This window comes from Alexandromys fortis, unplaced genomic scaffold (assembly GCF_014885135.2).
Source record: "Alexandromys fortis isolate MF-2015 unplaced genomic scaffold, M_Fortis_MF-2015_v1.1 scaffold_30, whole genome shotgun sequence".
Taxonomy (NCBI): Eukaryota; Metazoa; Chordata; class Mammalia; order Rodentia; family Cricetidae; genus Alexandromys; species Alexandromys fortis.
In genome coordinates, this window is record NW_026067922.1 from 12,103,490 (window position 1) to 12,118,374 (window position 14,885).

Consider the following 14,885-nt stretch of genomic DNA (forward strand, 5'->3'; position numbering starts at 1 on the left):
GAAAACCCAAAAAAAAAAAAAAAAGAAAGAAAGAAAGCAAGCAAGCAAGCAAGCACAGCCGTCTAGGAAAACCACCTAAGATCCCAACACAGATTAGCTCTGGACTGATGAGTTCTTGGGCTCTGTGAGCCTTGGCGTTCTTGTCTATTGCACAGGGACCACAGAACCTACCCCACGACGCCACCGAGTGACAAACCTCCGGAACATTCTTGGGTCAGAGCACCACAGTCCTCAACAAAGGATGGCTCTAACACTTGTGGCTCAGGGCTCTAAGCAAGTCACCTCTCTCAGGACCCCTCCCAGGGCACACGTGACCCAGGGCTCCAAGATCAGCCAGCTGAGCAGTAAACTGTACCAAACCTTGATAAGTGCACGCTGTACCTTCAGGACTCAGTCAACCATGTGGATCCCACGACCCAGCTCGGGCCATCAGGCTTGGCAGCAAGCACCTTTACTTGCTGAGCCGTCTTACCAGCCTGCCCTGCACGTCCCGCAGGGTAAGCATGAGACGTCATTCATGTCTGCATTCCCTCGGTTTAGCCCATGTGCTTTACAAATGTTTGTGGAGCTGAGTGAAACCAAAGATACGGGGGAAGCTGCATTTGTTCAAACCACTTGTGTTTCTTGCCTATCGGTTTCATTCTGGTATAAGTTTATCTTCAGTTTAAGTAATCAAAATGTATTTACATAAGTATTCATAAGTGGATTAAAGAATAACTTTGCGTGGATTTCTGGCTTTTCCCCATTCCTCCGTGCCTGTGGAGTATAAACAGCAAAGAATCCAAGGAGGGGTTGGGGGGGGTGGACGGGGGGGGACACAGGAAGCCGGGATGGCTCAGCAGGTCAAGTGCTTTCCACAGAAGCATGAGAACCTGACTTCGGATTTCTAGCACCGGAGCAAAAATCTGAGCATGGTGAACACCCGAAATCCTAGTACATACACAAGGTAGAAGCAGGAGGATCATAGTGAGTTTAATGCCAGCTTGGATTAAACAAAATCAATCAATCAAACAAACAAGCAAAAACCTGAGCCCGCTGGACTGTCCACTAAAGTAGGTACCAGCAACATGAAAACAAATGGCACATGGCTGTGTTCCAATAAAACTTTCTTTACAAAACAGAAGGCCCCAGTTTTGGCGTGCTGGCTTTAACCGCTAATCCTTGAACCACAGTCTATGCACAGGTTTAGACGTCCTTTGAAACACACTCAGCTTCAGCGAGTTACCATAGATTGGGCGGCTTAACCAATAGTTATCCAGACGGTTGACAGTTCTGAAGACTGAGCTGCCTGCAGATCTGACCTGTGAGACCTGATCAGCAGCAGAGACCTCCTGCTGCTTCCTCACAGGGCAGACAGAGCAGCAGGAGAAAGCGGGCCCCTGGGTGTCCTCCCTCGTGCCCTCTGGCTCCTCCCACACCCCTGTCACATCAAATAACACCCCAGTCCCCCTTCTCTCCATACCATGCACTGAAGGCAGGTCTCACTTTGAATTTGGGCAAACACAAACATTCAGCCAATAAAATACCCATGAATGGCCAGCAGTAGTGGCGCACACTTTTAAACCCAGCACTCGGGAGGCAGAGGCAGATGGATCTCTGTCAGTTCGAGGCCAGCCTGGTCTACAAAGTGAGTCCAGGGCAGCAAGGGCAACACAGAAAAACCTTGTCTCAAAAACAAAAACAAACAGCAACAACAACAATATGAGTATTTTCAAGAAAGAGCTGCCCTCCAAAAGGCCATGGGAGAGCCAGCCAGGTGGCACAGCAGGCAGAAATGCTTGCCTGAGGTCTTGCCTTCAATCCGTGGACTCTACATAAAGGAAAGAGGAAAGAGCTCACTTCATGCCAGGCGGTGGTGGCACATGCTTTAATCTCAGCACTTGGGAGGCAGAGGCAGGCAGATCTCTGTGAGTTCAAGATGAACCTGGTCCACAAGAACTAGTTCCAGGACAGTCTCCAAAGCTACAAAGAAACCTTGTCTCAAAAAACAAAACAAACAAACAAAAAACTCATTTCATGAAGTTGTCCTCTGCCTCCCACATGTATGTAGTGCTACCTGCATTCACACACATTAATAATAAATTTGATTTTTTCTCTTTTTTCTTCATTTTCTTGGGGGGGATAGGTCACAAGGGTGGGGGGAGCAGACCTGGGAGGACTGGGAAGAGAGAGAGTGTGCTGGGGTTCATGAAGTGAAATTCCCAAATAACTGATAAAAATATTACGAAAAATTTAACTTCTATATTTGTAATAATTTAGACACTGTATTTGTAACATTAATGTAAATATCAAATTGTAAGTTAAAAAAAGAAACCTTTGGTCTGGGCATGAGGGTGCAGGCCTGTAATCCTATCACTGGGAGGCCGGCAGGCAGGTCAACACAGGTTGTCTTACTTGATGCACCCAAGAAATCCCAACTAGCCTTCTGGCCTGAGAAGTGGCCAAAAGTATGGATCCAGAGGGAGGCTCTGCCCGGGAGGAAAGCCTGGGCCTGTTTGGCGCAGGATCCCTTCTCTATTACCTCAGACCCCATAGCTGTCCTTCCGGTGCCCTCTGCCCCTGCCATTCGCTCTTCTTCAGCAGTGTTGGGCCCTGAGTGGAGAGGGTGCCATTTTGATTTATCCCATAGCTGGAAAGGACAGGAGACTACATGAGTCAGCGAGTGCAGAGAACACCCAAGATGATCAGCAAGAAATGATCACATCTAAGGAGAGGTAGGAAGATACGTTTGCTTTTCTTATTACTTGGAGAAATTTTGTTACTGCCACTATGGTTAACTTTCACTGAAACATTATGAAAGTGTCTCAAATTTTCCTTTCTAAGATTGTCTTAGACAAAGCCTGTTGTGAAACTTATGTTTCAAGTGCCCAGGGAGATGGAGGAGGGTGGGCTTGGGCCTCCATTCTTCTAAGCCTCCATAAACTAGAGGGAGACAATGTAGCTTTAATAAGCCAACATCTGTGAAGGGAGGGCAGGCCAGACTGCCTCTTGGGAAGTGTCGGCGAGACAGAGGATTCTTGCTTGGTGGTCTTGGTTACTCTGGCTGCTGCTATAAAATAGCCTGACCAAGACAACTTAGGGGAGCAGGGTTTATTTTCCACTCACAGCTCGAGGTGGCAGCCCATCCCAGCGGGGAGTCACAGCAGGAGCTGGTCACATTGTATCTAGAGTTGATAAGCAGAGGTGATGTGTGCTACACCCGTGTTCAGCTGAATTTCCCCGTTGTCTTCCCCTACTGTGGGCACTGCCCTGCCCACAGTTAAGAAGCATGTTAGTGCATTCATTGCAGTAAGGCCCAGGGACACCCATATTCCAGGGTCGACAACACCGACTGATCACATACTGGGGGAGAAAAGGGGCGTTTCCAGAACCAGGTGGTCCTGCCAGCCAGGTACTGGTACAGAGTTCATAGGCATTTAATGAGTAACCTCAGAGGAGGCTGGGACTTCAACTTGACCCAATAGTTAATGAGTTACACGCCAAACCACCAAGAGACTCCATTAATCTTTAACCCGAGCTTTAGCTGGAGATCTCTATTCCTCTGGGCCGGGTAACAGAGCAGTTAATTCTCCGATCTCTAAGGAGAAGCAGGAGCCCTGCACCTCTGCAGCTTTCTGGGGCTATGTGACCAGCTGTGTGCAGAAGGGGAGCCTCCCACAGGGCCGTTTCCACACTGACGTTGCTCTCCAGGGTGGGGTGTTTGAGCTTTAACGTGGGACACCCTCATTTTTGTTCCAAGGCCTATAGGCAGTGGCATTACCACGGGTCACTTCCAGGATGAATATTACATAATCCTAATGGCTGAATAGACCTAGGCCTGTCCCTTTCCCTCCCTCCCCTCTTGCCTGCCCTAGACAGTTTCCTCTGTTGATCACTCAGGCAGCGCCTAGAATCTGTGCACCCTCCAAGTCTCCCACTGCATGATGGGTGATGGGAAGGTGAGTGACAGGTCTGCAAGAAGGGGACCCACAGGGAGGTGACAACTGTGGAGACTATCACATGCACCTAACCTTTGTCCTATCCAGAAAGCCTTTTCCTCTCTCTCTCTTCCTCCCTCTCTCTTTCTTTCTTTTTCCCTGTGTAACAGCCCTAGCTATCCTGGAACTTGCTCTGTAGACAAGGCTGGCCTCAAACTCACAGTGATCCCCCTGCCTCTGCCTTCCAAGTGCTGGGATTAAAGGTGTGTGCCACTACTGCCTGGTTCAGAGAGCCTTTTCAGTTTCTGAGTCCAGTAGAAAGGATAGCCCTCCCACATGAGGGCGTATATCCTAGCTCATGGTCAGGCCTGGATTCCTGAGCCTGGTAGCCCAGCTTCCTGCCAGCTTCACCAGTCAAATATTGCCCACTAGCAATTCTTGTCTATCCCATCCCATCCTACCTACCTGCAGCATGCCTCTCTGAGCTCCCAAGGGATACCATACTCCTGGGAGAATTCCAGAGAGTCTCACATCTATATCAGCATAATAATGGAAGCACATAAGCTTGATCAGGAGGGGTGGACGGTGACACCAATGTCCTCTATAAAGACCATTTTCTGGTCTTCTGGCCTCATGTCTCTAGCTCCTACATATACACAGGCTCCAAGTCCCCTGTTCCTGTTGTCTGGCTGCTCTCAGATATCAGCTTTCCACCTTAGAGAACACAGGGAGAAGGGTCATTTGAGATTGTCCCTGTCCCTCACAACTCCTTTGTCTTCTTTGCAGCATGGTCTCAAGTAACAAGCTAAACATATCCTTCACTGACACGCCGGCCATACAGTGGTTTGAACCAGAAGCCCTGAGGGGTCTAGGAGAACTGGCTGAGTCATGGGAAGCAGTCATCTCACCCATGTGTCCAATGGGGTACACAGCATTCCTGTGTACTGCATTTTTGTTTTGTTTTGTCTCTTTTTTTTTACAGTGTTATAGAATGGGCTCAACTAACCGTGGTCTAGACCCACCAATGCTGGGGACCCAGGGATATCTTATATTGCAAAGGAGCCCTGTGCATGTTGGTGGTCCTTAATGAACAGTGTTGACTTTCTCTTCCATTTCCCCTCCCCTTCTCAGCAATGAGACCAGGAAAACAAACGGGAAAGCTCAGACACTCCAAAAGAGATGGCAGCAACTCCACAGGATTCGGCTGTTCAAAGGGATCGACACGAATGAATAACACTGGTGGCCTCTCACGTAGTTCAAAAGGCTTTGAAAGTTGAAACACAGAGGTGGGATCTGGGGACATTGCTCGGTTTGGTAAGGTGCTTGTCCATGCTTGAAGCCCTGGGTTTGATCCCCAACACCCTGTGAATGCAGCGTGGTGGTGCCTGCCTGTAGTCCCCGTACTTGGGAGGCAGAAGCAGGAGGAACAGAAGTTCACACGTCAAGTTCAAGACCAGTCTGAACCACATGAGACTCTCTCTTTATATACATGCATACACACACACACACACACACACACACACCACACACACACGATCTCACTACCAGCTGAACACAAATACCATCCATTTATGACTCTGGGACTGGACCAGGGACTCGCATATGCTCTGACCCACAGGCACTGTTTTTCTGTGTGTCCACTGTTCTCATCATTCCCAACATGGATGCTTGCGGTGAGTCATCAGCAGGGCACGTTCTGGGCAGGCAGAGCATGTTTGAGGTCCTTGAAGAAAGGGAACTTGAGCAGGACTTTGAGAGGTGGGGAGGTTTGTCCATCCATCGCGACAGACCGGTCCACAGGCAGTCAAGCTGGACCTCACACTTCATCCACCCTCAACCACCCCATCATCTCTATATAAAGATGTCTGGGTACCGGGCCAGGCGTGGTGTGGCCCAAGCCCTCAATCCCAGCAACTCAAGAGGTAGAAGTAAGTAGATTTCTGTGAGTTTAAAGTCAGCCTAATGAGTTCCAGGCCAGCCAGAGCTACAAAGTGAGACCCTCTCTCAAACAAAACAAAACAAAAGTCTATACATGGCTTTGAGATTCTTGCCTGGAAGGTTAGCTCCATCTTTTATGCTTTGAGAGTCCTAGGAATTTCCCAACTCTCTGGGGGCAGAGGCCATTCTGTACCCCTAGAAATGATCTTGGCAGTTGCCCGCTGGTTCAGGACAAATCTGGGTTCAGTTTTGTTTTATTTTGCTTTGAGATGGTCACACATAGTCCAGACAAGCCTCTCAGATTTGTTGTGGATAACCTGGGATGACCCAGACCTCCCAATCCTCCTGCCTCTGCTTCTTGAGTGCTGGAATACAGGCATGTAGCATGATGCCCCACTCAGTCTGGGTCTTCCGGCCTCTATCCCAGAAGCCAGGACTCCAAATTGGGCTGACATTATACGTGATCTCAGAAAGAACACAGGCTTTGGCAAGACTCCTCTGCGAGCATAGCTAGGGAGACAAGCCTGGGGGACAGGGGAAGTCAAGAGAGGCCAGAAAATTTTGGCTGCTCTGGAGAACACAGGAGCTCGGGCTATATTTAAACTCTGAGTCACATGACTAGACTCTACTTGGGCTGGAGTAAAACATGTTTTCTTTTAAATGATTAAACTGAGTTGAACTTCGTTCAAGGAAAGTTTCTTTCCCTCTGAATTTTTTTCTTCAGGCTTTAAGCGTTTCAAGATGAGAATTTGCTTTCATAAAGAGGAAACTTGTCAGTCATTCCAACCTAGACACACCTGTGCATCGAAACACCCAAATGCCATCGAGTCATGCATTTGGCTGCATCCCCCACATCTGGATGATCAAGAAACCCCATTCAGAAGGGGAAAGGAAGAGGAGGAGGTGTAAACACTGGCTCGTCTCTGGTTCTCTTGGTAACATGAACCAACACCAATGACAGGTCTGGTCTAGTGTTTATCACACTTCCGTCTTTCATCCCACAGTTGGGAGAGTTTAACCCAAAATTCCACTTTCACAATGGGTCTGCCTTCCGGTATGGATCAGGGTTATTGGCAAGCCAAAACCAAAGAAAGCTAAACTCAGAATATTTAAATCACCCTGCCCTGGAAAGTGCTGGAAGGGAAGCAAGCAAAACATCAGCCCAGGGTAGGGTTTGGACTCTCGGGTCGGAGCCTTTCTGCAGCTAGACAACAGCAGTTTACTAAAAAAATAAAAAATAAAAAAGGTTTGGCCCGGCAGTAGTGGCGCATGCCTTTAATCCCAGCAATCAAGAGGCAGAGGCAGGTGGATCTCTGTGAGTTTGAGGCCAGCCTGGTCTACAGAGTAAGTTCCAGGGCAGTTTCCAAAGCTATAGAGAAAGCCTATCACGCAAAAACAAAAAAGCAAAAAACAAAACAAAAACCTTTGTTTATTTAAAATAGCCAGCGAGAAAAGACTAGAATCATGATCAACTCCTGTCTCCCACTTTGTGTGTGTGTGAGAGAGAGAGAAAAGACTAGAATCATAATCATCTCCTGTCTCCCACTTTGTGTGTGTATGTGTGTGTGTGTGTGAGAAAAGGTTCACCCTATTCCGCCCGGGAGTCTAGCCTCCCACAACTCAACAGTCCCAGATTTTTTGTGCAGCCTTCCCTCCCAGGTTCACACGCCCACCCAGAGTCGTAATTCCCCGCCCAGCGAATTTTGTTCCAGGGACACGCCCCTCTAGTGTGCCCCGCCCAAGGCCCTGGTACGAGCCTCTCAACCCGCTCACACTCCAGCTGGCCACCCCAAGCTCTCCCCTCCCCCGGACATGCTCTCTCACTCACATCCCCGCTTCTCCTTTTCGTCTCTGTCCCCCCCACCCCTGCTCACTTTGCCTCCGCTCTCTCAGTCCTCTACCTTGAGTTCCCAGAGCCCCTCTCTCCCCTAACACTACTCCCCAATCCTCACCCCTGATGCCCCCCTTCCCCTGGCATTTGGCTCTGCCGCCCAGCTCCTTTCAGCCAGTCTCTTGCTCTCCTTGCCCCCAGAATTACTTCCACCCACGCCCCGTAAGACTCCCCCAAACTTCTCCAAGATGATCCCCACACCCAGCTTTCCCTCCCACTAGTCCACCCACCCCGCGCCCTTTAAGGCTCGCATACCACCCTCACCCTGTTCCACCTCCTTCCAGTTTTACCCTACCCCAGCCCTCCCATGTCCTGGAGGTCTCCCGGGGCTGTCACCCCTACCCGCTCCTCATTCCTCTTACCACCCCTCCCCTGGATTGCCTTCCTCATTTTCTCCCTGTCCCGGGCACTCCCCACGCCCCACCCCCGCCCTTCATCTCCCGCGCCCCTTATCCCCGAAGCTACCCGGTCTTTCCCTATCCTCCCATTCTCCTCCTGAGCATCCCCCCCCCATCAGCTTCTACCTCCTCCAGCCTCCCAGATCACCCTTGCCCTCCATCGCTCCCATCCCCGAGACCCCCCTGACTCCTCCCGCTCATCCATCCCTCAGGGCCCCCCTTTCCCCGTGGCTCCCCCCACATCCCTCCGTCGCACACCCCCAGTTCTCCAGGAATCCCCCTCCCTGCTCCCCCGCCTCGTCCCGCCCGCCTCACTCCCGCCCCAGTCCGACCCGGATCTCCGGCTGCGCGCTCCAGGCTGGGTGCGAGCCATGGGCAGCGGTAGCAGCCGGAGCAGCCGGATCCCGAGGCGGCGGCGCAGCCCTGACAGGCACCAGGCGGACCCGGGAGAGGCAACCTCGGAGGGCAGCACAGCTGACCAGGCCCCGACGGCCGCGACGCAGGAGGAGACCGGCCCCGATCCCCGCCCCACGACGCCCCCCGGCGGCCGGGAGGAGACCCTGCGCCTGTTGGACCAGTTGCTGGCCGAGTCCGAGACCTGGGGGACCCAGGAGCCGACCCCACGAGGCCCCGCCCGGCTTTCACCCACGGTGAGTGTGGGCGCCTGTCTCTCCAGACGCATCCTTTCTGTAGCCCCAGTGTCCTCCCACCCAGGCCTCTCTCCCTACTCCGTGCCCCTGTCTCCAGCTAACCAACCCAGTGTCACCCCCCCTTTTGTCCTAGGGCGCTGTGACCCTTCCTTACTCCCACCCCTGCATATTCTCACTCTGCCTCCTTGGTGGGTGCCCGCCACTATCTCTATTTTGAGGTGACTCTCAGAGGCAGTCTTAAAGGACCAAGTACAAACAGCAGTTGGCAGAAACACCTAGAACTTCCTTCTGGTCTAGGGCTTGCCTTCCTTTCCCAGCGGGGCTGCATGCAGTCTGCAACATCCTTGCAGCTCAGGTGGGAACTGACCAGCAAGGGCCTCCGCCTTGGCCATCAGGAGACACAGTGAGGAGGCAGTAAGTGGGTGGGTCACCTGCCAAACAGTGGTTCGAAAACGCCCTGCCGCGTCGGACGCGCCCAGATCTTTGGCTTGCAATTCCCGCATTACAAGCTATTTTTAAGATGCGGCTTCCTCATCTTCTCTTGCTGAACACTTGTAATAATACCCCCCGCTGTTCTAGAAAAACAATGGAAAACCAGCGCTCTGGTTTGGCACGCCTTTGGTGCTGCAGAGCTAAAATTCAGAACCGTCTTAGCGGGTCCTGGCTGGAAGAGGAGGCTAGAGGCAGTCGTACCCGGAGGCTTCACTGCGGGCCGCCGAGGCAGAGGGAATGTCTTCTTGGACCCGGATACCGGGCAAGCATCAGGGAAAGGCACTGGAATGGTGGGAAGACAGCTCAATCCCTGCACCCGCAACTGGGCTCTGTCCCACATCCCTCCTCCCCCACTGCCCTGTGGTGGTTTACGACAGGACAAGTCAGCCGTAGTGAGAACTGAATTATATAACGGAATTCCTCTAAGACTACATCAGCGTGCAGTTATGTAAGACCAACAAAGAGCAAACAGTTGGGGAGATTTGGACATAGCAAGGAAACAAACTTTCGGTGTCATTTTCAAGTGCTTAGGGACCTTCAAAGGTGTGGAAATGAATGAACTTTCCCTCTCTCTTGCTGAGTGTCCGCTGGAAGAGCATCCTAGAGACAGGATCTCCTGGAGTCTTTACAGTAAGCGGGGTTTGCTTTAGGTATCAGGGGCAAAGACAGGTGCCCAGAGCGCTGGCCTGGGATCCAGGGGGACAGAACGATCCAAAGATCAAGTACATGATGCAGTGGAGAGAAGTCAGTCTGAGGAGTCCACAGGAAGGAGGGACAGGCCTGCTCTAAGGGTGGAAAGGCTTGAGTCTGAGGTGGTCAAAGGACAAGAGCAGAGCACAAGACTGGGGAGGGACCCTAGGTACACTGATGGCGGTGGCATGTTAGCGCAAGTGCAGCTGTGGCGGTGGCATGTTAGCACTGGTGCAGCTGTGGCGGTGGCATGTTAGCGCTGGTGCAGCTGTGGAGGTGGCATGTTAGCGCAGGTAAAGCTGTGGCGGTGGCATGTTAGCAATGATAAAGCTGTGGCGGTGGCATGTTAGCGCAGGTAAAGCTGTGGCGGTGGCATGTTAGCGCAGGTGTAGCTGCGGAGGTCTTTAGCGTCTGCATCTTGCTACATCAGGGGGCGTAGACTCTACTGAGAAGCATTTGAAGTCTGAAGGAAGTACAGTCTTTGTGACTCAAGAGCAGGAGAAGGGTGAATCAGACAGAAGAACGCTTGGGGCACCACGATCCACCAGGGTGACTCTGGCTGTCCAACTGACCCAGTCCTGGACCCAAGCAGTAGCCGAGAAAGAGGTATGAGGAGGTAGGTTCAAGAAATAAAGTTTGTGCCAGAGCTGGCAGCGCACACTTTTACTCCCAGCCTTGAGAAGCTGAGGCAGGTGGATCTCTGTGAGCTTGAGGCCAGCTTGGTCTACAGAACAAGTTCTAAGACAACTAGGGCTACACAAAAAGACCTGCGACATCAGAGCAGTGGTCACCCTTTGGGAGGGGAGGGGGCAGGCCTCAGCTGTGTCCCATGGACCATGAATGCTTCTCAAACTAATGACTGAATCCCAGAGCTCCAAGAGAGACAAAGTAGGGAAGTGAGGCCCCTGCTTCTAAAAAGCGCAGCACATGCTAGAGCTTGGAACCCAAGCTCCTGTGCTGTGCGGCTTGCTCACATCTGCCTGCATCTGCCCGCATCTGTAACTGATTCCCTCAGGAGCTGCACACCTTACAGGACTCTGGATTGGTGACTCCCCGTGGAGACAGAAAAGAATAGCAAGTTCAAGAACCATCCATAGAAGGTGGCCTTCCTTTATAACGTTGAGACAATGTCCCCCCAAGCAAAATGGTAGACCTTATAAGGGCCTTCATTTAAATGCTGCAGCCAGTGCGCTGAGGTTGGAGCGCAGCAGTAAAGAGCTGGCCTAGCATGCATAAGCCCTTCAGTCTGATCCTCATTCCACCAGAAAGCAATGAAAACAGAAAAATTGCAACCACTGTTGACTGGAGCACTTTCAAGACTGATTATGCATTATCCCTGAATTACCATCCTGAATATCATGTTATTCTGGACTTTATTATTTTTTTTTAAATAGTTCTAGGGGGCTGGAGGGATGACTCAGTCGTTCTGAGTTTTTCTTGCTATTGCAGAGGACCTGAGTCCCACCACCCACATCAGGCTCCCTCCAGGGGTTCTGGTGCCCCCTTTTGGTCTCTGAGGGTACTGTACTTCTGTTCAAATCCACACAGACACAGGTACAAATAATTAAAAAATAAAAATTAAAACGATACAGTTTTAGCCAATATTTTAATGAGTACTCAAGTCTCAGTCTTGCACTAATTCTCTCCATGCTCACCCATATTTTTAATATTTTTATTTTTTAATGACACAATAATTGTACTTATTTATGGAGTATGAGATCAAAGAAGTGCTGGGATTACAGGCGTGTACCACCATGTTTATCTGTTTAGGCAGGTTTTTTTTTTTTGATTTTTTTCGAGACAGGGTTTCTCTGTAGTTTTTGGTGCCTGTCCTGGGACTAGATCTTGTAGACCAGGCTGGCCTCGAACTCCCAGAGATCCACCTGCCTCTGCCTCCCGAGTGCTGGGATTAAAGGCGTGTGCCACCACCGCCCGGCATGTTTAGGCAGTTTTTTGAGGCTGGATTTATTTGTTTTAGTTTTGTCAAATAGAGGGTTATAAGAAAAAGATTAATAGTAAGGATAATCTTACTATCTTATTTTATTTATGTGTCTTTATGTCTGTTTTGAATTGTCCCACTTAAACCATCTCATTGACAGATTTTGCCCCTGCTTGTATCCTTACATATTTTAAGGGACATGAGATAGCCTACCAAATTCCTGCCCTGTAAGTCACGGACCCAACCCCCTCTCTTGTTACCGTTTTGAATTAATTTTTAATCTCACGGCCACATGAAGTGCCCAAGGCAGAAGTCCTTTCCCAGAGTCAGTAGCTCTCAAATATCGTGATAGTTGGGGATCTGAAACTTCAACCTCTGTGGAATGGGAAGGCTGAGCAAACCTGTGAAATTTGAATAGGTGGTTTTTACAGTCGTTTAGTAATTTGGAAGAACGCAGCAGCACCCCGTTAATCAGTGGTCTCTTCCTGGGTAAAATGAGCCATCTGATATGGATTTATCCACGGTGGGGGGGGGGGGCAGGGAACGGCAGTGTCCTCCCGCCTCTTAAAATGTTTGCCCCCGTGGGGGAGGGTCACAGATAGGGCTCTGCTAGGTCACGGAGTCACTGCACCGCCTCAGCCCCAGAGTGCGTGACACTGGCTGGCAGCATCTGAAGGTGCTTACAGAGAAGAATTTGGTTCCGTGCCGAAACCATCTGTTCAGGGCTTTCAGTACTGGGGTAGTAGTAACCCAGTGCTCTCCCTCACTTCCTGCTGCCCTGCTCCCACTCAGGTGGTCTAGGAAGTCATAAAGAGCATTGCTGTCACAAGAGATAGATAGTATCATTTTTCACAAGCCTGTGTAGAACAGCGATACCTTGTTTTGGAGCTGAGTGACACCTTGCTCCCTGCTTTTGCCCAGCTTCTGATTTACTGTAGCCCAGGAGGACTGGGGGAGTCTTGTCTGTTGCCACCAACCAAGCCTTTAGGGTGAGGACGACTTGCACTGCTGTGGAGTGTGACGTGAATAAGCAATAAAAAGGAGCTCACAGCTGCAGAGTGGACTCTCCAGAAGGACACAGAGATGCTGGACTCACAGCCAAAGCAAAACAGCTCCTAGAAGAACCAGTGTATGTGTCTGCAGTCAAGGCTAGAGCAAAGATCACGCCTGTAAATAGTGTGAAGAGTGAAGCATAGGGTTGACTCACACAGTGCTGGGAAGGCCACGGAGGGAGTCCACGCTGCAGCAAGGAGGGAGTCCACGCTGCAACAAGGAGGGAGTCCACGTTGCAACAAGGAGGGAGTCCACGCTGCAACAAGGAGGGAGTCCACGCTGCAACAAGAAGGGAGTCCATGCTGCAACAAGAATGCTGAGGAAGGAATGCCCCATGGGAAAGATAGCACCAAGGAGCAGAGTGCCATCAAGGAGTGGAGAAACCTTAGCCAGAAGAAGTCTCCACAGTCATCAGATGGCCAGGGGAGCACTCCAGGAGCCCAGCCCTGGATAAAAGGATGGGGCATTCCACCAGGAAACCCCAGAAGTGGAAACCACTTCCATTTTCTTTCAGAGCCAGGCTGTGATGCTGCTTCCCTGTAAGCACAACACTTGGGAGGTAGAGGCAGACAGATGTCCGTGAGTTGGAGGCCAGCCTGGTCTACCTGGGGAGTTCCAGGCCAGCCAGGGCTACATAGTGATAGACTCTGTCTCAAAAGAGTAGATTCTGAATATAAAGAATTTTAAAATGGAAAGAAAATAGGCAAATCCTTCGATCAGATCTTAGGGGCAGGGTCCTGGTAGAACGTAGCAACAGTAAGATTCCAGAAGTGCCGTACCTAGGGAGGGGGAGGCACAGACGGCCTTGGTCCCTCCATAGTGGTCCCAGTCCTGTTAGGGTCAGGAATGAGTTCTCATGGGCTTTGCTTGCTATTGGGATCTGGCAGTAGTCATGGAGGCCTGGGGCTTTCAGGGAAGCCACAAGGGAACACTTCCTATGAGGCCGCTAACCACCATGCTGGAAGACCAGTGCCCTCTGGTGGTAAAGAGAGGAGCCTGACTGGCAAAATCTTGAAGACTGCCTTCCCGTTGGTGGATTAGGTACTGGAGGTCCCTTAATGCTTTTCTGTCTATCATGTGTATGCGTCCACAGTAAAACAAACAAACAGCCCCCTCCCAATCAAACAAACCCATCACCACCAGGCTGGTAAAGTGTATTTTACCACAGGTAAAGTGGTTTATTTTCTGGGTATTTTGTTTTCTTTGGTATTTGAGACAGGGTCTTTTGTAGCTCAGGCTGGCCCTAAACTCCCTTTGTAGTTGAAAATGACTTTCAACTCCTGATCCCCCCCTGCCGTAGCTTCCTGAGAGCTGGGATTACCAGTGTGCACACTCATCCCAGCTGGACTTTAAAAAGAGTACTTAGTTGTAAGTGTCTGGGTGTGTTTCTACATGCAGGGGCCTGTGAAGTCCAGAAGGCAGTACTAGACCCTCTGAGGCTGGAGTTACAGACCGTTCTGAGCCAACCAGGAGATGCTGTAATCAGACCCAGGCACGCCGGAGGAGCGGCACGCGCTCTTATTCTTAACTACTGTATTAAGGCTGTCTAGAGTGCAGACTTATAGACTGGATCTCCTTTTCTCTATATAAAGAAAAGGGATTTGTCAGAGCCACTCACAGGCTATGGTCCAACTATGGCGGACTGTGAAGGGAAAGTCCAAGAATCTAGAAGTTGCTCAGTCCTCGAGACTGGATGTCTCAGCTGGTCTCCAGACGACTGGCATCCCCAAAAAGTAGGTGGTAAGGAGTGAACTCGCTAGCTAGGCTAGAGCAAGCAAGCAAAGAGCAAAAGCTTCCTTTTTCTTCCTTGGCCTTCCAGCAGAAGGTGTGGCCCAGATTAAAGGTCCAGACTAGAAGTAGATTAAAGTAACCAGAGGTTTCTTTTTTTTTTTTTTTTTTTTTTTTTGTTTTTTTGAG

The 14,885-nt window shown here is 50.5% G+C and overlaps 1 protein-coding gene and 1 long non-coding RNA gene across 9 annotated transcripts in view; both read left to right on the plus strand.

Moving 5' to 3' along the window:
• Positions 1-2,563: 2,563 nt before the first annotated feature.
• The window catches only part of Cys1 (cystin 1), an 18,819-nt gene continuing 6,497 nt past the window's right edge, over positions 2,564-14,885 (plus strand). Inside the window, exons 1-3 of one of the 7 annotated variants that reach the window (XM_050141846.1) lie at positions 2,564-2,714; positions 5,049-6,816; positions 7,749-8,794. In XM_050141846.1, the coding sequence (XP_049997803.1) occupies positions 8,516-8,794 (279 nt within the window). In that variant the 5' untranslated portion in view covers positions 2,564-2,714; positions 5,049-6,816; positions 7,749-8,515. Of the gene's footprint in view, positions 2,715-5,048; positions 8,795-14,885 lie in introns of all 7 variants that reach the window. The other 6 variants (XM_050141843.1, XM_050141847.1, XM_050141845.1 and 3 more) reach the window with 6 other exon arrangements.
• LOC126501265 (uncharacterized) lies at positions 8,806-13,124 on the plus strand. 2 transcript variants are annotated; one of them, XR_007591610.1, is made up of 3 exons: positions 8,806-10,238; positions 10,332-10,582; positions 10,992-13,124. It is a non-coding gene; the product is annotated as an uncharacterized lncRNA (long non-coding RNA). The 2 variants fall into 2 exon arrangements; XR_007591609.1 differs by having other exon boundaries at positions 8,807-10,238; positions 10,332-10,592.